The 22,680-nt window shown below is 48.7% G+C and overlaps 8 protein-coding genes across 8 annotated transcripts; 5 read left to right on the plus strand and 3 right to left on the minus strand.

Moving 5' to 3' along the window:
• Positions 1 to 1,870: 1,870 nt before the first annotated feature.
• On the plus strand, positions 1,871 to 4,512 carry F5B22DRAFT_45395 (uncharacterized protein). The gene is made up of 2 exons (XM_047971989.1): positions 1,871 to 2,024; positions 2,496 to 4,512. The coding sequence occupies exons 1-2, from the start codon at positions 1,987 to 1,989 to the stop codon at positions 4,408 to 4,410; spliced, it is 1,953 nt and encodes a 650-aa protein (XP_047824714.1). The 5' UTR covers positions 1,871 to 1,986; the 3' UTR covers positions 4,411 to 4,512.
• A 561-nt stretch (positions 4,513 to 5,073) lies between these two features.
• Positions 5,074 to 6,995, plus strand: F5B22DRAFT_45465 (Alpha/Beta hydrolase protein). Its single transcript, XM_047971998.1, has one exon. It carries the CDS (start codon positions 5,622 to 5,624, stop codon positions 6,642 to 6,644), a length of 1,023 nt encoding a protein of 340 aa, XP_047824715.1. The 5' UTR covers positions 5,074 to 5,621; the 3' UTR covers positions 6,645 to 6,995.
• On the minus strand, positions 6,809 to 8,230 carry F5B22DRAFT_631941 (6-O-methylguanine DNA methyltransferase). Its single transcript, XM_047976646.1, has one exon. It carries the CDS (start codon positions 7,836 to 7,838, stop codon positions 7,347 to 7,349), a length of 492 nt encoding a protein of 163 aa, XP_047824716.1. The 5' UTR covers positions 7,839 to 8,230; the 3' UTR covers positions 6,809 to 7,346.
• Positions 8,231 to 8,798: 568 nt separating this feature from the next.
• Positions 8,799 to 10,175, plus strand: F5B22DRAFT_631943 (uncharacterized protein). The gene has a single exon (XM_047976647.1). It carries the CDS (start codon positions 9,210 to 9,212, stop codon positions 9,837 to 9,839), a length of 630 nt encoding a protein of 209 aa, XP_047824717.1. The 5' UTR covers positions 8,799 to 9,209; the 3' UTR covers positions 9,840 to 10,175.
• Positions 10,176 to 10,318: 143 nt separating this feature from the next.
• Positions 10,319 to 11,539, plus strand: F5B22DRAFT_631945 (uncharacterized protein). The gene has a single exon (XM_047976648.1). It carries the CDS (start codon positions 10,625 to 10,627, stop codon positions 11,159 to 11,161), a length of 537 nt encoding a protein of 178 aa, XP_047824718.1. The 5' UTR covers positions 10,319 to 10,624; the 3' UTR covers positions 11,162 to 11,539.
• Positions 11,540 to 14,057: 2,518 nt separating this feature from the next.
• F5B22DRAFT_45699 (amino acid transporter) lies at positions 14,058 to 16,695 on the plus strand. Its single transcript, XM_047972023.1, has 4 exons — positions 14,058 to 14,382; positions 14,524 to 14,708; positions 14,775 to 16,008; positions 16,072 to 16,695. The coding sequence occupies exons 1-4, from the start codon at positions 14,366 to 14,368 to the stop codon at positions 16,382 to 16,384; spliced, it is 1,749 nt and encodes a 582-aa protein (XP_047824719.1). The 5' UTR covers positions 14,058 to 14,365; the 3' UTR covers positions 16,385 to 16,695.
• Positions 16,696 to 17,060: 365 nt separating this feature from the next.
• On the minus strand, positions 17,061 to 18,403 carry F5B22DRAFT_45691 (ubiquitin-related domain-containing protein). The gene is made up of 2 exons (XM_047972019.1): positions 17,292 to 18,403; positions 17,061 to 17,241 (listed from the first exon to the last, which is right to left on the minus strand). Exon 1 carries the CDS (start codon positions 18,192 to 18,194, stop codon positions 17,391 to 17,393), a length of 804 nt encoding a protein of 267 aa, XP_047824720.1. The 5' UTR covers positions 18,195 to 18,403; the 3' UTR covers positions 17,061 to 17,241; positions 17,292 to 17,390.
• A 1-nt stretch (position 18,404) lies between these two features.
• Positions 18,405 to 21,695, minus strand: F5B22DRAFT_45690 (uncharacterized protein). Its single transcript, XM_047972017.1, has 4 exons — positions 19,625 to 21,695; positions 19,521 to 19,541; positions 19,347 to 19,461; positions 18,405 to 19,285 (listed from the first exon to the last, which is right to left on the minus strand). The coding sequence occupies exons 1-4, from the start codon at positions 21,526 to 21,528 to the stop codon at positions 18,635 to 18,637; spliced, it is 2,691 nt and encodes an 896-aa protein (XP_047824721.1). The 5' UTR covers positions 21,529 to 21,695; the 3' UTR covers positions 18,405 to 18,634.
• Between the last annotated feature and the right edge of the window lie 985 nt (positions 21,696 to 22,680).

Here is a 22,680-nt window from a genome sequence, read left to right on the forward strand (position 1 = left end):
CTTGCCATCAGGTATGTCGCCGCCGGAGTTGCCTCTTCCCCCCCCTTTGCATCAATAGTCGAAACTCCAGTTTCCCTTCTTCGCGCGTGCTCATTGAGTTGCGCTGCATTCTTGAGTCGCGTTATAACCCCTGCATCCATACCTGCTCTGTCGAGCTTGCTTCACCTTCCGACCGCGTAGACCCATCATGCCCATTAGTCGTACCAGCTTACACGCTTGATTATCCTCATAACAGTCACCCCCTCCCCTTCTTCTTCCTCTTCTTCTTCAGCACTCAAGCACTTCATTGATTACCCTTGTCATCACGAAGTACTGTTCATTTTTTTCTCCCCAACTCTCCATTGTCACCAACCAGGTCAACTCGGCCCATTGACATTACTACGCATCGGAAGAACTACCTTGACCTATTTGAGATTTTGGATATTCCAACTTGGGTATTTCCATAAGCAGACAGCCTGTTCGATCCAATGCCCCACATTTCGTTATATTGCACCGGCCGTTGATATCATCTTGGTAGTGCGAGATGAACACGGTCGCATTTACTTGTCGTCGTCCAAGCAGTGTCTCTGCCTCTATCTCTGCCTCTGCCTCTGCCTCTGCCTGTGCCTGTGCCTGTGCCTCGCATTGCTTTCAACTACGCCCCGCTTTTCGTAAATTCTCAGCTCGAGGCTTATTCGCAGGCATGTCCCTCACCTCAACTTACCTAACCTACGCAGATGCCATATTAACTCATCATCAGAAATCCCATTGACATCCCATACTCCTCGTCTCTTTCTTAATACAATTGCATCATCAACCGTCCATTCTAATTCAATAACTAATTTCGAGATGACAGAACAAGGCGTGAATTCTCGAGCAGTCCAGTGTATCAGTCATTGTCTGCGGATATCGTGCAAGATTGACAAGCAACGCGCATATACCCCGGCTTGATTATATAGGCCCGGGCGTCGCACTTCACAACGCATTCAATTCGGCCATTCACTGCTGGTCTTGCGTTTGTGTCGAATTATTTTATAGGCTTATCATTCCTAGCCGAGTAAGTGGTTTGTTTGTCTTTTGGTTGCCCCGAGCGCTCCCCATTCAAGGCAGCTGGCCCACGCCTTCCTTGACTTACCTGACTATTGAAAGTTTAACTTTTCCTATTCAATGCACTTTCGCGTATACCATTCACGTTCCATAGTTAAGAGTCATCACCATCATCGTCACAACTCTCCAACCTTTTTTTACTAATATTTATGTGTGGTAGACTCTGTTGCCCTCAGCCCTACAGTTGTTAATCCCTTCGTGTAGTATTTGGAGAGTCAGGCCTAAGCGATCACATTCGAGTGGCCTCTCTCGCCTTTAATCAGTAGTAGCCTTTCTGTGAACGGGCACATTCGCTGCCAGCGCCTACACGTCACAGGTAGCACCATCATCAGTTGCCTCATGAACGATCCGACACCCAAACCTCAAACCCACACTTCCGCCATGGATAGCGCGAGTGTGGATGAGCCGAAAGTCGTGCCGCCACCTATCACCGGTGACAAAGCCGACGGAGACTCGTCTGCGGGCTTGTAAGTTATTCAATTCTCTTCTCTGTTTGTTACTACCCTCGTCTCCCTCCATCTCCTATTGTTGCTCTTGTCTTCAGGCGTCGCGGCTGCGCAGCGGTCTATCATTTGCTTCTTTCCAGTCCTCTCGCATTCTTTCCTTTCACTCTGTCTGTCACGGGCCGGCCTGGTTTTACTCGTCGGCTGCGTCCGGCAGCAGATAGACTTCGTGGCTCGGCCGCGATTGCCTTGCAACCAGGTCTTTAGCTTCCTACCCGCAACTTCCCCCTCGCTCTACCTGCCACTGCCGTTTCTCGCAAACTCTATACTAGGTCTTCTTTACACACACACACACACACACACATCCACACCACTGCACATTGTCCCTTGCCTCGATCCGGCCCCCTCCACTCGCCTCCCCCAGTTCATTCTGCTAGATGTCGGTAATTGATCGAGTATGATCATCCAACGCAAAATTCGCTATCAATTACGCCGGTAAGGACCTGCAATTCATCCCCTTCACTCTTTATACCTCACCTGGATTTGGGCAAAGCCGCGAAACCGTGGGAATCTGTAATTACTCGCTTATTCTGTACATCTCTGTCACAATTTTTTTTTATCCTTCTTCTTCTTCTTCTTTCTTTCTTTCATTGGCCTGTTGGGCTCATGTGAGAAGCCACTCTTGGCAGAGCTTGATGTTCACCTCAATCTCATTATCCCTTCACAAATCTCACATCACTCTGACATCACAAAACATCGAACTCTACATGCCATCGTTTATTTATCTCAAAGGTTGCTATACCATAGCTATTGCTACTTCAGCAACTTGAGCATGCCTACTTGAAGCCATCACAACTTTGTTTGCTTTTTTGTACGCGACTAGTAGCTATGCATTGATATTTTAACTCATTCACGATTTGACCAAAAAGTTCATCGTCATGGAGTGCTAACGATGTTTGGCGGTAGTCGAGTTGTTCTTAATCCTCCCAAGGTTGACGAAGACGACGTCGCTAATGGTGCGGATTTAAGCCCGCCGGACTCAAGTTCTGTTTCAAGTGTAAACCCAGACATGCTAGGCGATGAGATTATAGTTGGAACTCATGGCGATGGCGATAAACCATCACCTCTACGAGTTGTGTCAGATGCCGAAGATCCTGATGCCACTAATGCTGAGGACGAAGAACCCATATCTCATTATCCAAAGCGAAAGCGCGCCTCTCTATATAGTGACCTAGGTGAGGACAAGATGGACACGAGCGTCAATGAGGATACGAACGACGTCGGTACACCTCGTGGTAGTCAGGGAAAACCCGCGGTCGCAGGCGCTCGCGATTCCAAAAGTATTACTTTGGGATATTGGCGCGATTCGCCCGTTCCAAATGCAAATGCCAAACATTCAGTCATCGGTTTTATGGATGTTAGGGATCGCCTGCGTACACGTATTCAAAACGTGACTCGCTCAGGGGAAATGATCAATTCTCGTCTTTTCCCAATTCCGCCTGGTCCTGGAGGTAGTTGGGTCACATTTGAGAGGATTGTCTTCGATGATCACCTTGTTGGACTCGATCACAATGAAATCAAAGAGTATGTGAAGATTCGCTCTGATGCGCCTCCCAGTGAAACCCCGGAAGCTCGAAAGGAAGCACAGGTTCTTGCCGTCAATGAAGCGCGCCGTCGTCTCCAGGCCGCCCCTGCTCCTGAAACGGCCCAGCTGCCTTCTATAGCCTATGGTTTAGAGATCCCCGACAGCGCCCAAATTAGCCGCCATGACGCAAAGCGTCGTCGTACTAACGGTAGTCTTGCTCCGGAGCGCCCTCCCAACAGTGTACCAGGGCAACCACAAACCCCCAATCCCACCCAGCCTGCTACAAATGCCACCCCTACTGGAGCCGTGCGACCACCTTACCCAGGAATGCTAGATTCTCTTCCCGGTACTCGGCCTACTCGCATCCTCGTAGGTTGTTGGGCCAAATCGGCGGTGGAGGATGATCGGGAGAGACATGCCGTGTACGGTATTCTAGGCGCTAACGATATGTTTCGAGTCAAGCTAGTTCGTGAAACATTAGATGGTCGCTATGTGGACGGCAATTTTCCCGCTGGAGCCGGTGCCTTGTGGATCCCGTATGAAGAAGTCATGTTTCTACGTCACATTGCACATTTAACCAGGCCTGAGATGAAAGAATATGTCCGCGTTCGCCAGAGCCAGATCGATGCTGGAGAAAAAGAAGATGAAAAAGTTGACAATGAAACTAAGGCCGTATTTGAAGCTCAGACCCGTGTAGCGCATATGAACCGCGGCGGGCAAACTTCTTCTGGAAGTGTTTTGGCCCGTCAATCCATGGCCGCAGAGAGAGAGGAGACTCAGGAACACGCAAATGTCCAGCCTAACTCTGGAGGCCATGAGTTGCGTAACCAACCCCGGCGCGATGTCTTGCCTCGAAATGAAGCCCCTGTGCTCCGACACCCCCTTCCAGATCCGACCATTCAACATTATCCTCGTCCTACGAGCATAGACCCTGTTGACAGGGTGCAGGGTCTAGCTTCGCGTGAGGTTGCCAGAATGGAAGCTGTCCAGATGCGACACGATAGACAACATCAGAGCAGATACCCGGTGGGAAATCCAACTCCAATTGAGCCGGTGGATCATCATCGGCATCATTTCCAAGAAAACCGCGACAGGATGCAGAAGATTTGGGCATCCCAGGAGCAAAGTCGGATTCGTGCTGGAATTGAGGACGCTAAGATTCATATGGGGGTTAAGTATGAGCGAAAACAAAATGGTCCATTTTCGGGGAAGCTCGTGAGCCAGGGCGCTATTATTACTATTGACGGGGAAGACTATGTCGAATACCGCGTCCTCACTAAGCCAAGCTTTTTCTAATGTGGTAGCCTCGGAGTCACTTGTAGCAAATATCTGCTTTATTGCTTGAGTCGCTTGCGATTTCTCATAGTCACGGAGCTCGACCAGCGGGGCCAGGGCCTACACACAAGGATATCAAACAACTTCGATTTTAAGGAATGAACTTGGGGAAGGCTGAGTATGGAAGGCCATGCCACTGCTGGATTACCATTCTAAGTCAATGTCATGGAAGGAGTATGCAAGAATGACCGTGGCCTTGGCATGAAACTGACATTTGCGACAGCCACTCAAGCTCACCAACCTGAGTTATATGTAATTAATACACTTAAGTTTTGCCTGCGCAATTCAACTCTTTTTTCTGGTGAGGAGCTTTTTCTTCATAGTTTCTCCACTTATCACAGTGTTAACGCAGTGTCAATTTATCTTCAATAACGTATTCTCGTCGGTCATGTGTGTATTACTTGTTCACACACTTCATGGCTGATATGACCTATTGAGCCTTCTTTTCAGAAAATGGTAACGATCGATTGAGGAAACAGTTCGAAAAGTCCGTTAATGAATATTTCATGCAATTCTTGAGAGTTCAGTTAACCAACTTGAGACTATGAGACAGTGAGGGAAGCGCTAGGTGCTAGACGTTGTGAGTATCGCAACCTAAGGTCTCCTGGTGCAATAATTACCGAGACTTTAGCAGTACCAAAACACTGTCTCCAGGGCCGTGGACAAGGTAAATGATTTCGGCATGACGGCAGCAATCAACACGCTACCGCATGTCAGCATGAGAGAAGTATCAACCAAGCTGCAGGAAGGTCATGCGGGAATAGCCACATGCAGATATCGCATCCTCTACTCTATCACGTAATTTTCCCACTATTCTCAGCCTAAGGATCAAATAAGAGCCCAAATTTATGTGGGAATTTACCCTAATCAAGAAAGCGCCACGTTGATTATCTAACAGCGCGTTGTTCTGATAATTCGGGAGAATGCGGTAAATCAAGAACGGCCGGGTCACCGGCACATACACTCTCCTGAAGGTCAACCATGACCCAAAATCTGACATAACATGCGGAGGGGCCTGTGAAACACCACTGATCTGAAATCAAATCAAGTTTAGGCCAGGAGCTACAAATCCATATAAGAGAGGGCGGACACGACGTGACATCTGCTCTCAATCTCACAGACACTGTTACCTAAGTATGAATTACACTTATTAAGTCGTGACCTCTATCACAATGGCTGTATCGAAGCTCTTGAAGGTGGGACTAGCCCTCGTTGGGATGAGCTCAGGCTCGGTCATAAACCGAGGCTCTATAAACAGTGTTACCGGGTGTAGTCAGGAGCCAGACGTTGCCCTCAACAAGCGGCTCAACGCCACTCTTCCTAGTGGGAGGAAATATCTCTTCTGGGTGCCACCAAACTACGACGCAAATCAGGAGACCACCCTCATCTTATCCTTTCACGGAGCCACGAGGACGCCAGAGTCGCAGGCGGACCTCGACCTCCTGACGACGCCGTTTTTCTCCAGCGGCGAGAAAAACCACCACATCGTCGTATATCCTTCCTCAGGAGAATACGGCAAGAACAAAGGGCGTTATTGGCAGGGCGCGCCGCAGGTACCGGACGACGTCGACGATGTCGCGTACGTCCTCGAGATCCTGGAAGACATGGAGGCGCGGTTCTGCATCGACACGCAGCGCATCTACGCCACGGGGAAGTCGCAGGGCGGGCTGATGACGAACAACCTGGCGTGCGACGCACGCTCGTCGGGGCGCTTCGCGGCGTTCGCGCCTGTCTCAGGGGCGTACTATGTCGACGTCCCCGAAGCGGAATGCATGCCGCTTACCTTAAAATCCGCTGCCTGCGAGCCTGATCGAAAACACACCCCCATGCTCGTTTTCCATGGCGGAGACGATCATACCATCCCGTATAGCGGTGGCCCGCGCTCTGGAGAGTGTCTGCCTTTCATACCGCATTTTGTGGAGGAGTGGGCCGCGCGAGATGGATTGGCGAGTGAGCCGGAGGCTGTGGGAGCGCTCTCGGGTGCTGCGGATAATGCGACGATCTACAGTTACGGATCCGGAGATACGCAAGACTTGGTGCGGCTTGTGTATAGCGGGAATCATGTTGACCATTCATGGCCTGCTACTATCCCTAATGCTGATTCGATCGCGCATGGGACGGGACCTGCTACATTCAACGCGAGCTCTCTTATTTTGGACTTCTTTGCCGGATATACGCTTCAAGGGCGCGTTTGAGTTTAGGGTCGTAATTACCACTTAGATAGTACGAGGCTAGTTAGATATTAGATGGCTAGTTAGATAGGATGAGGCTAGAGAATGTTGATCATCTGTCATACAGTTATGTAAGAACTCTCCATTTTTCAACAGAGTTTGATATGGAGACGCCCGAAGCTACGTACTGTGGCTATCCAGGTTTCATTTGGCTTCATTCAAGTTATCCGACAATGAGACATACATGTGGCAGCACTCTTCTCATTCTCATCATCGAATGAGAAACTCCGTTGCTAAAGGGGGTTGAGAGCTGGACCAGAGATGTAAGCAGGGCTGAGTAGACGTCGATCCACATGGCGATGCGGATGTCGCTGACGCCAGAAGGTAAGACTGGCGGGGGTCTGACGGAGTGACACGAAGCGGAAACCGGACATATCGAGCGGCAATCGGCCGTTGATCTAGTTACGTGCGACACTCGATCATCCCATTGAGGATTTTAATCCTATTTCCGCGCCCTAACGTGCTGCCTAGTGTACAACGTTGCTTTCATCAGGTTCCACAGCCTGATGATCTCATCGTCATGCAACCCGAAATCCCAGCGTCTCGTATCAAAAACATTCCCGAAATGCAATTTCCCTATCCTCCTCCAGCACAGAATACTTGACTAAAACGCCTCGCTCATACTTGGTAATCTCACGCATCCGCCCCACTGGGTTCAAGAGGGGGTCAAGACACGAATCCGCTCCACGGTGTTCCGAGTACGCGCCCTTTCTCATCAATCTTGACACCTTCCCTCTTTAACAGCAGCTTCTTCTCGCCGATGGTGACGCCCTCCCCGTTCTTAGACGGGAACCCCTTGAACCCGCCGAGGGCGCCGCCAGTCGCCACGACGCGATGGCACGGCACCTGTGGGGCGAAGGGATTCCTCCGTAGGGCGTTGCCGACGGCGCGCGGTGACGAGTTGAGATGCGACGCCATCAGCCCGTAGGTAGAGACGCTTCCCGGTGGGATCTGGCACAAAAGTGTCCAGACTTTCTTCTCGAAGGCTGTGCGGTCGCTCGCTGCGATGCGTTGCAGCTGGGGACCCATTTCCTCGGGACTTGGCACGGTTTCTAATGTGATGTTGCGGGTTGAGACGGATTGTAGTTCCTGAACTTTGAGATCGTGCCTTTTTGTCATAGGCTTAGGCGTGTGCTTTCGCATTGTTACTCGAGCCATGATTGTTTTAGGGTGTATGCTGTTGAAGAGTTATAAGTTTAGCTTCGAGCGCTCAGTATCTGGTAAGTGATTTGATGGACGTAGATGTCGCACTTTGATGGAAAGATGTCCGAATCACTTCTTGATGGCTACAAGGTCGTTTTAAATCACATAAGGTTTTTGAGAAGGGCAGACGAGTGACTCAGACGGCCATTTCGGTCAAAGGGCGCGTGGTCGACTCTGTTAAACCGTGGCGAGACTCGAACGCGACGCCATATCACGTGACTGTTGTTAAATTGACCAATGCTTTAGACTGGCACTTTCTTCCGTGGAAGGTGAAGAAAGGTTGATGCCGTAAGCGAAATCAATGCAAGCACTCATGCAGATGCTTTGCATCTATGAGGCGATACCGGATTGTCCCCATGTTATAGTTGTATCTTTAGGTGTATTTAACTCTGTGGGATGTTCTGCTGACTCATCTCTTCAAGGTACATGGTAAACACTTTGAGTTTATTGGGAAATTTCGTTTAAGCACGCCGTCTGGCGGCTAAGCGATGCCGAGTGAGTGCCATGATAAATCACTACGATTTAGATTGAAACCTACAGATTTTTATATGTATTCTGCCGTTCTATGGGAATACGACCAGCCCTACTTGAAACCCCCTTTTATTGTGTTTTCGAACATAATTATATATACCGACTGTCAGAGAACCTTACTATTCCAATTAATTGTCTGCGAACTTGCTCGAAGTTTTACGTGTCTACTTTATATTTGACAGTCATTGGTGCCCTAGGGCAGAAATCTTGGCGGAGCTGCCTAAATGTGAAATATTTTCTTGTTTGGGCAGTATACTCAACATTGGAGCGCTTTGGTAACGTAACTAAAGTGGATGGTCCAGTGTAGGCTCTCTAGATACTCGGTTTTGGGGGCTCCATGGAACCTTCAAGCAAGGCAAAGAAATATCTTCTTCTTTAGTAAGTGGCGACAGAGAAGTGGCTAGTTATCGGGCTACATTCAGTCTGCTCTTAACAATGAGATCACAAGTGACAGGCGCCGATGCGTCAGCAATCAAGGTAGCTCATTCCTATATTCAGTCATTCGCCTTCCTTGTCGAAATCGACCTGCAATCGCTCTTTCTTGTTGGTAGCTGAATAAGGCACACCCCGGTAAATCTGGTCCTAACTTTTGATGCCCCCGAGCTACCCATCAGCTTTCCCATATCACGTCTCCAGACAGATTTTCCAAAACAGACATCTATATCCTCTTAATAGGATTACAAAGACTAGTTTACAACTACCCGAAGGCACTACTATACTAAACGGGCGATAACAAAGACAGAGAAACGAGAACACCAAGAAGAAATCAACACCAATCCTCATTCGTACGAAAACATGTCCATTATTACACCTGAACCCGAAATACCGCGGTCGGAGCCAGGGGAAAACTCGTATGATAAACTTGAGGAGGAGCCATCGGTGTTCTTCATATATTGCCCTGATCCTTCACAGCTACCTCTGACTCAAGAATGGACGGCCTTGGTGAAGGTGAAGTGCAACAACGTACCTTTGCTTATGACCCGTGGGTTCCACTGGGATCATACGAACATCATACGAGAGGAGGGGTTCTTTGATCATGACTTCACAGAGTATCAAAGAGGAGACGACAAGAAGTGGGCAGTCAAAAGAAATTATTTCCTTGAATCGCGGCTTGAAGACCGACAGGAGGCTCTCCACTGGTATGCTGCCATTGAAGTCGTGGCGCTCCGCACTCAGGTAGCATCCCGATTTGACCTGAGCCAGCTCTCACAACCCACCATAAGGGTGGCATGGGCTATGAACCGCGCAGGAAAATTGATCTATTATTGGCATTTCGGCCGGAACGATATGTGCGTGAATGCTATTTATGACCAAATGGTTTTGGAGGGAGGATGGCCATGGCCAAAAACCGCTTGTCCGGAACCAGCGCCCAAGAAGCTGGAAGACAAGTCATGGCGCTCTCGAAATTGCTCTGCCAAATGCTAATGGTGGCGCTTGAAACTGAGGATACTCACCGTAGGTCACCCTCAGTGGCCCTCCTCTTCCTGGACCAGCTAAAAAGTGTTAGTATTGTAGGCGGAATAGCTATACAAAACTTAACACGTCCCACACTCCTTGCGGAGTACTTGTATGATATTTGCCGTTGCACGGGGGTCTCGAGATGTCTTGGTGTCGAGGGTAAGGTTACATACAGAAAATTTCTTTGTTGTAGCCTTAGGATCGCAGCGCTTCTAAAGGAAAGTGAGAAACTAGCTAGGAAAGGGGGGAAACACAAAAGAACGAAGGGGGAGTCCTGGGTTAGACGGTACGGTTATGTATAGATAGAAAATGGATAGCAGGAATATATATATGTATTGTCTATCAAAATGATTACTATGTATTATCATCTTCAAGATTGTTCTAAACGCACATATTTGAGATCATGATAATTATTTCATTAAAAGTAGTATGCATTTTCTATATATCTATGCTAATACCAGTGTTAATAGCGGGAAGAACGCTACAGTAGAGGCGAATGCCAAGCATTTATAGTCAAGGGGGAACATTCTTGACGTCATTTGACATAAACGAAAGGAAAGAAAGTCGTCTATGCTCATCGAATGAGATCAGTACAAGCTAGGTAGTGGCATTGAGGGTAAACATCGGATAATCTACCTTGGGACTGCTTGAGATGGTGTGTCTATCGGTGTGAGATTGCTCAACAGCATCTAGGTACATAATCCTATTGTCGAACTCAAATACTACCTAGGTAATCAACGATCATCGACAAAATGCTTCTGCCTAACAACGAGCATCCCACACCAGCCCAAGTCTATGAGGCGGGCACAATCTACGCCACTATCCTCCGCCATGTCATGAATTACCCCGACTTCCATTACCACGAGCCTCCGACGGCCATCATCGCAAAGATAGACCTTGACCGGACGCCCAATGGGCTGCTTTTCACATATGACTTTGTGCAAACCACGTACACCGACTACGTGCTGCCTTTCTTGCCTCAAGGCGCCACGCGCAAATGCAAAGAGCTCGCTAATCCTTGGGCCTATGCCGACCCCAATTACCAGTGGGAGTGGACCTGGGACGCAGAAGCCGGCGCCATGAAAGATGCCAGCGGCGCCGTGGTCGATTTCCCTAGACTTCCCTTGTCCCAGGTCAATGCCCTTGCGTCCGATCTGTTCATGCGGGGTTTCCTCGTGAAGAAGGTAATCCTGGAGAATGGGACTGACATGAAGGCCCGGACGATGGTAGGAGGCCAACCCGTTGATTTTGGCGAAGAGGCTAGAGCTGCGGCGAGCAAGCTTGACTAAGTAATCTGAAAGGTTGCCTGTGGATTCGGCTGTAAGGGAGTTCGAGTTGCATGTCGAATAGTATTGTACAGCTTTGCTTGATATCGCTAGCAATCACCTTACAGTACCGGTACTTGCTTGGGCTCCTTTAGCGCCTTGGCGTTTCATGTGTCTTTCTTACTTTTCACAACAATATTGAAACGAGCACGTGCTCACAAATGTGAAGTTCCGTATATAATCCAAGCTAGATTAAAGTGAACGGGAGTGGAAATACGTATGAAGTAATGCTACTCTTGTAGGAACTAGTCTAGCTTTACCTCACTTGACGAATAATCTAAAAGTAGTTGGCAGCTCTATTTTGTGTTAATATAGAAAGCAGTGAAATGTAGGCAGAGCAATGAGGGTTGTTGCCAGGCCGATATAAGACTCTTATAATAACTACCATAGAGGTACATATAAAACCACATTTCGTTTCTTCATAAGAATTGATATCCCTATAGAGGCCCCACCCACCCCTTTCCCTTATCTATTCCGAGATATATCCGTTTAAGTAAGCAGGTGAGTGCGTATAAATGAAATCAGTAGCATGTGCATCTATAATTTACTTACCCCATTCAGGTGTGGCAGTTCTCGCTAGGTAGATCTGCCAAGTTTCTCATATCTTTTGGAGCTGTACTAAATGCACCGTAGCGGAATATTTCATCAATAAACCAACATTGAAGCTTGTCCATCTGGTTGGTGACTACTTTGCGGGGAAACTCACCCGATACCCGAGAGCCGGCTCTCGGAAGGCGGCTAAGAGGCGAGTGAGACAACATTGGCCGAATAAATGAAGAACCTGCACGTTGCCCCTACCTATCTCTGTAAATGGTACTATACATTGCTCGGCCTCCGGGTTTCGTTTTGTAGCAAGATAACTACGTAGTTGGTTTTGAAGGACTAGTCATATTCAATTCTTTCGATACTTACGCTAGCATTGTTCTCTATGAAACAGTACGTTACAATAGAATCTCATCCTTGATCAGAGCTGAGTTCTTGACCAGATCACCTTGTGTACTATGTATACATAGAATGTGCTCAGTTAGGCAGAAATGAACTAGCAGGTAAGAGTCTCGTGTGCGTTAATTTTGGGTTCAACATTTGGAGATTAGATGCTGGATCACGGGGCTCTATAGACACGAACCACCATCCCACTATCGTCGGGTCTTGGTGGTTCAGACAAGTTTTTAGCGTACAAGGGTGAGCTAACATGAAGCTCCCCTTGTCTAGGCCATCCGCTAGCTCGGCCTAGAACGAAGGATCGGCTAAGTTGAGCTGCTTGGAGGGCATCTACGGCGAACAAAAAACCACATGTATCGTGATGTGGGAGCTCCACGTACTTTGATGCATGACCTTCCCCCGTCCGTTGCCGCCCTTTGAATATGCCTGAGGGCGCTGATCAGAGATCTCGGGTTCGCGAAACCCATGTTCAATTGGCCTATAGTTTCGGAGTTATCTGCATAGCGACGGTGCTTTTCCTCCCGTCCAATGACGGTACTCCGTAGGGATGGGATTGAGATGCGGCGACAGTCTCGTACATAGTAATAGACAGAATGGGAAGGCAGTATCACGGCAACTCCCCTGGAGCGTCGCACGGCATGGCGTTGGCGCAAGGATGGACGTCGAGGGATGGAACATGCCGTGTCGTATGTCGCGCGTACACTTGCTCGACCTACCTACATGTCCGGAGTAATATGTACGACTGAAGGCCGATGTAGGCGGCACTCATGCACCCCGCTCCTCTGCCTAAGTATGTCTGCCAATGTCTGCCCATGTCCGCCAATGGTGATCTGGGGCCATCTAGACTCGTCAGTTTGCCGACCCTGTCTGACCTGCCTGTGTCTACTAGTACCTAGTACGACCGTTTTAAAATCACTCCAATTGTCAATAGTCGAGATGGTTACAGATAGACCGAATCTAGCTGCCCGAACATGCCATACTATAGTAAGTATAGCTATCAATGTGGCGCTCAGATGCTACGTGCGTGTTGAAGACGGGGAACTAACGTCATAATGCCATGAGCGTTAGTTAATGCATATCCTAGCGATTTTTTTTTTCCTTCGCTTCGAATGCTTGGCACATTGCCTTATTTGGTAACCGTTGATTCTTCTGGTTTCTCTATCCAGCCTCCTCGCTGCGCGATGGTCTGGGCAGATGCCACCAACGGGATGCTAAGCGGGTTGAGACATGAGGACGACAGTTTTCCTTGCGTCACCCACGTTATGTCCGGACTGCTTTGCTGCATTACTGGTGATTGAAGATCGACCGACTGACCGACACCACGGACATACGTAGTACAGTAGTAGTATGCCAAATGCTACCCGACCTACATGTACAGTATGTGTATGTATGTGAGTACGTGCATCATGCAATACGACTCCACGAAGCGGCAAACAATCACCCTTGTTTTTCCTGGGTCGGTACCCGTGTGGTGGAGCCGTTTTCCTAAACGATTTGCTAATAATCCATGTTGTGCTTCGGTTTCGATCTCTTGCCATCAGGCTAAGCACATAGTCTGCACTCGAAATGGTGTAGACAGACAAGCATCTAGGCGACAAGCCATTTGCCATAGGCGAGGTATAAGTCTCGACCTGCCTACCTTGGCATCAAGCTGTGTGATAACTTGCCCGATTCCATCTGGGAAGGATTTTGGATTTGAACCTGTTTACAAGCTTTTCCGACTTTGCTATGAGGCATTACCTACATCGTAGGATCGACTTGGGTGGCTGTTGCACATTCACCACATACATGTTGGTAAAACAATGCCGCGTCGCCTCCGATCTCGCCACAATGTCATCGCGATTTCATCCCATGTTGGCTGTAGGCAACCCCGTGTGTGATAAGTTGCCGAGCACAATGCAATGCTGAGCACGGCGCTCCGTCCGCGTTGGAGCCGTAAAGACGGAATTTATGTTCCCATGATCCCGTCTTGACCTCCACTAGCACCTCCACTTCCCCATCTCCCTAAACCACAAGACAACCTAGTTCTCGTGTCTCTCTTACGTGCATTGGCAACTACGGTTGCTATCCCGGTTTATCTCCTGTTGGAACCCGGCTGGTTCCACTTGGTGGCATTGTCTGCCAACGACTTGATAACCAAGCTCTTCTCCCTTGGAGGCATCGTCAAACAAGTTCCTTCACACCTCATCTTTCGACAACTCCTCAACACCGTCTTCGGAAGGTTCCATGTCTCTCGCCCAACAGTAAGTCCTAGTTTGTAGCTTTTCTACTCCTTAGCCTCGCGAAGATGTTGTTTCTGTGTACATGCGCATTCCGTTCAAGTTTTGAGCTTTCATCTATTTATTTTCCTTGGTCTGGATTTTCTAACTTTTATTCCAATGTAGTGTTACCGCTTCTGAAGGTGTCGACCGCGAGGTCACAGGAGACCATGACGACCTCGGCGGAGGACTGTGGCGTCCCTTGAGCTACAACCCCCTCATAGCTATTGATGCTGTTGACTACCCTGAGGAAATTGTCGAGCCATTGCCACACATCGCTGCTTATAAGGTATCAGCTGCAAGGCGTTTGGGTAAGTTTCATTCCATGGACGTTCGCGTCTTGGATTGAAGCTCGTGGTGCTAAATTTCATGTGCAGCACAGGTCATATTTGGCGCTACTATGTGCTGTCTCGCATCGGGCATAGTGTTTGGTTTCGCCTCGTTGAAACCCATCCTGATTGCCGAGGGTGTCTACAGTGAACTATGCGGTGCCGAGCACGTCGACGGGAAATCCTTGATCAACGTTCCTTGTCCCGAACAGGATATGCGTCTAAACCTCTTCTTTGCTGCTGCTTCTGTCACAGCAAACATCGCGGCGCTATTCGCAGGCTACACTTTGGACCACTTTGGACGACGCACGTGCTATATCGCCGCAAGCATACTGATCGCTGCCGGCAGCGTGCTTCTGGGCTACGCCTTCGCCATTCCTGAATTCGACGGGTACATCATGGGCAATGTCTTGTTGTCCATTGGTGGCACCTTTCTATTTGTCCCTAGCTTCCGGTTAGCCAATGCTTTCCCCAAGTACTCCGGTCTCATCGTTGCGGTCATCACAGGATGCTTTGATGCCTCGGCCGCTGTGTTGCTCCTATATCAGCTCGCGTGGGAAGCCACGGACGGCTCTTTCACGCCGAACCAGTTCTTCTTCGCCTACACCATCGTGCCAGTTATTATCCTCATCGGAGAATTCTCTCTGATGCCTCGTGATGCCTATCAAACGACGCCCGACCTCGAGCACAAGATCGAGAAGGCCTACGATGCCACGCGTGACATTCATGACTCCGACCAAGATATCGAGAGTTCAACCGAACTTCATCGTGTTCGAGGTAACCGTGCCGATCGCCGTCTGATCAAGCTTAATCAAATCGAGGATATTCTTGGCGACGCTGACGAACGTGAGGAACGAGCCCAAAAGGAAGAAGAGATACACGTGGTGAGCGGTGTTTGGGGCGTGTTGCACGGCCTTCCTGCGCATAGACAAATGATGACGGCTTGGTTCATCTTCATTCTGCTGCTGACAGCGATACAAATGCTGAAGATGAACAGCTTCATCTCAACCGTCTGGTCTCAGTATCGGTATCTCTTGCAGTCGGACGAGGACGCCGAGGCAATCACCAAGTTCTTCGGCATTGCGCTTCCACTTGGTGGAATTATTACAACGCCATTCATCGGGTTCCTGTTAAATAACCTGAGTGTGACGTCGATCATCGGGCTCCTCACGGCAATGATCGCTATGATCGGAATTCTCAATTGCCTTCCTTTCGTAGCGGCCGGTTACGCGACCGTTGTGGTTTTCGTGATCTTTCGACCACTTTACTATTCTGCGATGTCGTAAGTTTCCCAGAATTTCTTTAGGGACCAAAATATTGTACTAACGAGGGTTGTGTATCAAAGTGACTATGCCACCAAGGTGTTCGGCTTCGCGACGTTTGGTCGCCTTTATGGCGCGATAACTTGTATCTCGGGATTGTTCACATTCTCACAATATGGCTTGGATGCGCTGACTCATGGTCCGTTTCATAACAATCCGACACCTATAAATATGGGACTTATGGTTGCCGGCACAATTGTTGGCTTGGCCCTTACGATCTATATCGCGATCAAGAGCAAGGATTACAAGGAGGACTCGAAGGAAGGTAATTACGTGCAGGAGGAGCGGGTGTCCCTGATGAGGGAAATGCGCGGAGACTATGGCAGCATCGTTTGAAGGCCGGTTCAATATGAAAAGCAACGCTAAGAAGATGGCGATCTTCTAATGACTACATGATGATTTAGCGACGGCGCCGGAGTTTGGGTTCTAGGGGCACGAACAAAAGAGGTATTCAGATATTCTTAATATAATATTACTCTATTCTTATTACATTTTCGGAGCAATTGAATTGACGTGGGCCGGATTTCCCGTCGCTTCCTGGCTTTGGTGCTCTCTCGATGTTAAACTCTGTTCATTTTGATAAACTCTGGTTTGACAAATTACCTTGCTGTAAAAAGGATGAAATTGCTTCGTGTGAGATAGCTGCATCTCCTCCCTTATCGCAAGTATAATAACCTTAGGATGGAGCTATTGGCATACTAGAGATGACACGGCCTACGTTCAGAGGTTTATGACTATGTTGTTTACTACGTACTGACATTTTGTCACTGATCTATCTCCTAGAGTCTGAACTGATACACAAGTATAAGAGACTGATTTGTCCAAGCTTACGATGTGTTTATCACAATTCACTCTCATTTTGTACGAGTCCCGAAGGTCAATGAACTCAGGACCTAGGCAGCCTGAGTCTTGTGCATAGGAGAGTTGCCGTGTCTTAAATAGGGGAAAGGGGGCTCCTTAGTTTAGAGGGCCAGGTAGAGAGTAATGACTCAAAGTATTGCGCTTCGGACTAAGCTGGGGTTCATTCTGTGCCATAGAGGAAGTCTGTAGTTCGGACGGGGTTGCCCTTGAATTTGCATCAGCTTCCATATAGGCAGGAACACCTATTATCATGCGATTCCGAGCCCGCAGTCGCTTTGGAGCAGTAAGTATCATGACTCAGGAAATTGTCTGCGATATGGATATGCACAAGGCTGAGCTCTGTTAACAAATTGTCTGTATAAGTCGTTATCTGGGGAGCTACCTTATCAGTAGGACACCAAGCCATCAACAGTTGGTAGTAATCTCCTGAGCAAAGCCGTTACGCTTCGCTTTTATACCAAAGTTAGATCCAGTGTTGCCCTTAATCCCCTGTGTCAACCTCAAGATCCAATTGTACGCCGTTACTAATCTCGTAGTCGGCAAGTGTGAGCATATCCTTGAATGGGCGCTGCCCCTGTCTCTTCAATAAGATTTCGTGCGGTTCTCGTCCAATCCTTGCTGCAACCATGATTTTAAACTCTTTGATATGGTCACTTGCGAAGCAAGGAATGGCCGCCTTGGTTCCCAGTCGGTCGTTCACGTGCACAATGATCATCTCCTCGCCGCTGGCGACAGGAGCCGCAGGCGCCCGAGACGGTGGCTTCGAAGTGTCTGTCTCTGCAGACTTTTTCTTGGTATTTTTAGAGGATGAAGACGAGGGCTCATCGCGGTCATAGTTTCTTCGTCGAGGCGAAGGCGAGCGATTGCGGTACCCGCGGTACGAATCTCCTCGGCGATTACCGTCTCGATCGTCATCATCATCGCGACGCTTCTCCTTGTATTTGATCCCACCGAAACTCTTTTTCGGTCTTGGTCGGTCCCTGTCCCGGCGCTCATCCGAGTCTCTGTTTCTATCTCTCCGCTCAGATCGGTCGTCTTCGCGAGTTCCATACCGCCTGTTCGATTTATCATCATCGTGGTTTCTCCGATCCCTCCAATTATCGCGGGAGGCGCGGGGTCGATCATCGTCGTTTCGAGACCGGTAGTCATCGCGTCTCCTGTGACCATCCGCCCGATCTTCTACACTGCGAGGAGGCGATTGACTGCGAGCATCATTCCTACGTTTCATATGAGGAGGGGACGGTTCGTCGCGTGCATGTCGCGGGGAGGCACCTTTATCTGACATTTTGGCGGTCGCGTCAAACGCGTCACAGGTAAAATTGAAGATGGAGATGGATGGCTTGTAAAGGCAGGATGATAGCTGCTTGAAGTTGGTGCACTAAGCAAGAGGTTGATTGACGGCCATCAGCACCACTGAGCTTGCCCAATAACAGCTGGCAGGACTTGGTGCCAGCTGGCAGCCATGTGTAGCGCGTACGGGGTAGTCAACCCCTTAAAAGATCTACCATGTAGATTTCACGATGCAGATTTTCACCCATATTCGCATCATAAAGATGCACTATCTTTCCATTGGAAAACCATGTGTAGTTTGACAGGGCAAAAATCTAATTTGAAGGCCTGAGGGATGTGAGCTAAAAGTGGACTGACTCTTGCAAGTGCTTTAATCACGAAGATGATGTGAGCTATCTAATTAATCTATATTATATAATTCACTCACTGACACATTTAAGATTTCTTGAGCTGGACAGTTACGGGACTTGGCGACAGGGGAATTGCCCATCCTTTACGTGACTGAGGAGTCGTGGGGCTCGAGACGGTGTAGTTGGCAGATCCTGATGTGGTCTCAATCCACAGCACAGCAGATGGAGCCGATGGACCGCCAGAGAGCTGAGTCAAGGTTAAAGTGATGTTGCTTCCATCGCTAGCATAACCAAAACCATCAATACTACCAGCATCTGTGGTAAGCAGCACACCCAATGGCCCGATGAATACCTTGCGTCGAACGGGTCCGGTGGTTGTAACACTAACGCTGCTTGCGCCAGGAGAAGATGTGAGTGTGCCGCCATACACTAATAATCCTAATGTCGTGTGTTGCGCGACGTATGTTCCTGAGCCTAGAGCCAACCCTACGAAGCCTGGGCCGTAATCACCACTGTAGCCATCCCACTTGAGAGTGTCCGGCCAGGAATGGAAAGATGCGGCGGCAAAGCCGTCCTGATTGATGTTGGAAAGCGGTCCATTTATGCCACCATACCCGACTTGTAATATGTACGAGTCCGATGGGTCACTACGGAACGCTGAAAGCAAGACGAGCGCGTTGAGTCCTGACCCGTAATGGTGGATTTGACGTTCGATCCGCTGTAGTTTCCCACCATACTAATCCACTTCGTTAACGGGACTTCGTGAGGCGCGATACTGAAGGGTGCGACATGCTTACAATGTTATCCCAATATCTTCGGGCGTTGCCGTTCCATCCCCAGTGGGGGACTGTGGGCATATACCCTAAAACGCTATTCACTGTTTTGGTCACTGTGTTCGTGTATCCGAAGTATCTATGATGAAGTGAGTTCACATGTCTAGCTTTAGATATTGAGAAGAAGGGAGAGCTTACTTTGTCCAGTAGTAAACACCCCTAAGATACAAGTGTATTAGCTAAGACTTAACACTCCTTGGAGTCTGAGCGAGGATTACTAGCCAACAAGGTCAGAAACTTACTCTTGGCCCGTTGAATCCCAAGCCATCTCGCTACCGTAGGGCACTGCTTCAGAATTCCACTGCGCCGCTCTAGACTCCATAGCCGTTGATAGGGTCGAAGCTTGAGATGTCATTCCTTCACGCGTCAAGTCCGTCAAGATCTCTCCGAAGACTGTCTCTCCCATCAACCCAACTCGATTATATCCCACATCTCTTTTGGTCATCCGTATAATCGTGTTATAAGCCTGCAACAAATACCAGTCCCAGGCGTGACTCTGCACGAGACCAGGATAAGCCCTTGCGACTCGATACATGGACCAATACGAGGCAGCAACGTGAACGTAATCATATGCGCGATCTATGGCATATGAAGACGCCTTATTCCAAGACCACCAGTTGCCCCAGTTAATACTTGATTTATAGGGATAATTGGGGAGAGCCGACTTATCATAATAAAAGACACTTTTCCGGACCGCAAAATCGCTAGTCTGGATGGTGCCCCAAAGCACCTTGTCGACAAACGTCTCAAGCTTCGCTATCTCATCTGCGTTAGGCTGGACAGATTGCTTCATCATGGCAGCGAGGAATGCTCCCACACCACCCTCGTCGCTAAGTCCGGCAATCCATACGCGCGGATCCTGCGTGACTATGGCTCCAGCTTCGTAGTCATACGTCATGATAGAGTTTGCGCGGCCAAAGGGGTCAGAAGTGTCATTAAACCATTGCTTAGTGGTAAGGAATGTTCCTAGGTTGCTCAACACATCTGTGCTGGCTTTTGTGACATAGTAGTGAATCGTTTGTGTTTTGCCATCAGCATACTTGATGGTCAGTCGCACACGACCCCATATAGTTGATGATGGTGTTACAGTGTAGGAGCCCGCCGATACCTCCTTGACCATCAATGCGCCAGATGGCTCGCTGGACATCGAAGTTACGCTCGAGGAAGCCTGCAAAAATAGCTGGGCTGGCGAATCCCTCGGAATTATGTATCCCGGTACACCAACCGCCACAGGTGTTCCTGTTCCACTTACTGCGTTATCAATACCGCGCACACCGTCACTGGCAATTGAGAAGCGAAGGCCGAACTGCATGGACTGTCCAGGAGTCAAAGTTCGCGAGGATGGAGGGTTCCAAGGAGTCACAGCGGCCCATTCGTTCTCAGCCCACGCCTTTGTGAGCACTTGCCACTCGTAAAACCCCTCAAATGTTTGACTACCATATCCTGTGCTGGAATATGATTGCTCAACGAGGTTGCGATACCCCTCGAAAGGTGTGTCCGTCCCGTTGAGTGGCGTTACGACAAGAGCGGCTCCAGTACCGCTGATGGGATTGGCACGAATGTAGCCCGCATGCATGCCAACGTACGGGTCCGATAAAGAGCACAAGTTCTGGATGTCGATAGCAGCCCTATTAGTGAAGATGCTGTTGAACTCGGCCGGGAAGCCGAGAGAGCCTAGTTCAATAGTTGATGTGCCCGTGTTGACAATGGTGAAGCGAAGACCAAGGTCTCCGGAGACATTGATCCATTCCCGCGTGATATTCAAAGGACTAGTATCAAGAGTCGGTGTCAGATTTGAAGCAGCTAGCGCACCAGTGTTAACGACTGTGACAGCTTTGCGAGCGGTTGCCGAGTCGCCATCTATCCAGGTACTGCTGCCATTCTCGCGATACCGAAACGTGATATCACCCCAGTGATATTGGCCGTTGTTGGCACGCACTGAAATCTTGTCGTATGGTAGAAAGTCAAAAATACTTCCGGCAGCAGTCAGCGATGCAAGGACTTGAGCATCTTTCACGATCTTGGCGCTGAACTTAGTTGTCGTGAGGGTAGTATAACCATTTCTTAGACCGAGATTGTCACTCTGACACAAGATTCCAAGGGGGAGGAGCCCAAAGATGCCAAACAATCCGTAACGTGCCAGCATCTTCGACTTGAGTGATCAACGACACGCTCGTCACTGAAGTCGTTCCGTTTCTTTCGGAGCATGGTCATCGGCTGTTTAAATACCATGCGCCAGTCTACAGAACCTGGCCTTGGTGCCTCCGTCCGATTCCCAAGATCGGCATGATGCTGCGGGGTCCCAACCTACCGAAGCCGTTGAGATCTGAGAGATGGGTATTCCTCAAGGTTGCATCCTCGGCTCTGCTGCTGGCTGAGATGGGCCCACCGCTGTTAGCATGTCCACTGTTCGTGGCCACAGAATGCAACAGTAGATTACCCGCATCCGAGGACACCTTGATTCCATGCGCGCAAATCAACATGGTGAAAATCTACCCCTATTAGTAAGCGAGAATGCAATGCATGCGGATCGCTTAAGATGGTAGGTCTGGGCAGCTCTTGGTATGTAATATTATTCTACCAAGTAAGACTCCATGATCCTCACTTAGCAAAGTTTTGTCTAATTGCGCACCCAGAGTATACTGGGTTCAAGAGTGCTTCTTGAAACGGCATATTACTTACAAAGTCCGGCTTGATAATCTTAGTAGCATGCTTGGAGTTTTACCGTGGGTTGTTTACCGTAGAGTTATGAGAAGAGGGATGAGAGGGTACAGACCTCCGTCTCTAGCAGTTGTTTCAAATCAATTTAATGTTGTCATTTCAAACAAGCGAAATACAATATATAAAATGTGTGAGTGTCATTTCCTATCCATGAAAAAGAATATTGCTGTTGCTAAATCTAAGCCAAAGCAAGCCATAACCTTTGTGACTTATTACCTCGTCAACACTACCCCCAGGAATACTTGGGTAGCATGATCTGCTGCCCTCCAAAACGGGAACACCAGAGATGACCAATAAGTCAAGACGGGGTCATAATACTCGCCGCGAGCACTGGCGATGCCAATCTAGGAGTCTGATTCCACAGAGAGAGTATCCTTCCTGATTAGGATGCATTACGGTGGGCCACTACCACAAGTTGCGAAAATAAAAATCAGGTTAAGTGCGGGGTAAAACTTATTTTCCAACTTTACCTAAGGGATTTAAAAGTTTTAAAAATATAAATAATTATTTTAAATACCTATTTTAAAAGCTATATAAATAATTTATAGCTTATATTAAGCATTATAATTATTTAAGT

The sequence above is a fragment of the Xylaria bambusicola genome (genome assembly GCF_022495145.1).
Source record: "Xylaria bambusicola strain CBS 139988 unplaced genomic scaffold F5B22scaffold_105, whole genome shotgun sequence".
Lineage (NCBI taxonomy): Eukaryota > Fungi > Ascomycota > Sordariomycetes > Xylariales > Xylariaceae > Xylaria > Xylaria bambusicola.

What these genes read in the sequence shown, in the direction of transcription:
- F5B22DRAFT_631945 (XM_047976648.1), top strand. Translation starts at nt 10,625, where the DNA reads ATGCTTCTGCCTAACAACGAGCATCCCACACCAGCCCAAGTCTATGAG.
- F5B22DRAFT_45395 (XM_047971989.1), top strand. Translation starts at nt 1,987, where the DNA reads ATGATCATCCAACGCAAAATTCGCTATCAATTACGCCG. An exon ending in ATTCGCTATCAATTACGCCG is followed by an intron (nt 2,025 to 2,495) that starts GTAAGGACCTGC and finishes GTTTGGCGGTAG; the next exon opens with TCGAGTTGTTCTTAATCCTC.
- F5B22DRAFT_45465 (XM_047971998.1), top strand. Translation starts at nt 5,622, where the DNA reads ATGGCTGTATCGAAGCTCTTGAAGGTGGGACTAGCCCTCGTTGGGATG.
- F5B22DRAFT_45699 (XM_047972023.1), top strand. An exon ending in ATCAGCTGCAAGGCGTTTGG is followed by an intron (nt 14,709 to 14,774) that starts GTAAGTTTCATT and finishes TTTCATGTGCAG; the next exon opens with CACAGGTCATATTTGGCGCT. An exon ending in CTTTACTATTCTGCGATGTC is followed by an intron (nt 16,009 to 16,071) that starts GTAAGTTTCCCA and finishes TGTGTATCAAAG; the next exon opens with TGACTATGCCACCAAGGTGT.
- F5B22DRAFT_631943 (XM_047976647.1), top strand. Translation starts at nt 9,210, where the DNA reads ATGTCCATTATTACACCTGAACCCGAAATACCGCGGTCGGAGCCAGGG.
- F5B22DRAFT_45691 (XM_047972019.1), bottom strand. Translation starts at nt 18,194, where the DNA reads ATGTCAGATAAAGGTGCCTCCCCGCGACATGCACGCGACGAACCGTCC.
- F5B22DRAFT_631941 (XM_047976646.1), bottom strand. Translation starts at nt 7,838, where the DNA reads ATGGCTCGAGTAACAATGCGAAAGCACACGCCTAAGCCTATGACAAAA.
- F5B22DRAFT_45690 (XM_047972017.1), bottom strand. Translation starts at nt 21,528, where the DNA reads ATGCTGGCACGTTACGGATTGTTTGGCATCTTTGGGCTCCTCCCCCTT. An exon ending in TGGGATTCAACGGGCCAAGA is followed by an intron (nt 19,542 to 19,624) that starts GTAAGTTTCTGA and finishes CTTGTATCTTAG; the next exon opens with GGGTGTTTACTACTGGACAA. An exon ending in GAAGATATTGGGATAACATT is followed by an intron (nt 19,286 to 19,346) that starts GTAAGCATGTCG and finishes GAAGTGGATTAG; the next exon opens with TATGGTGGGAAACTACAGCG.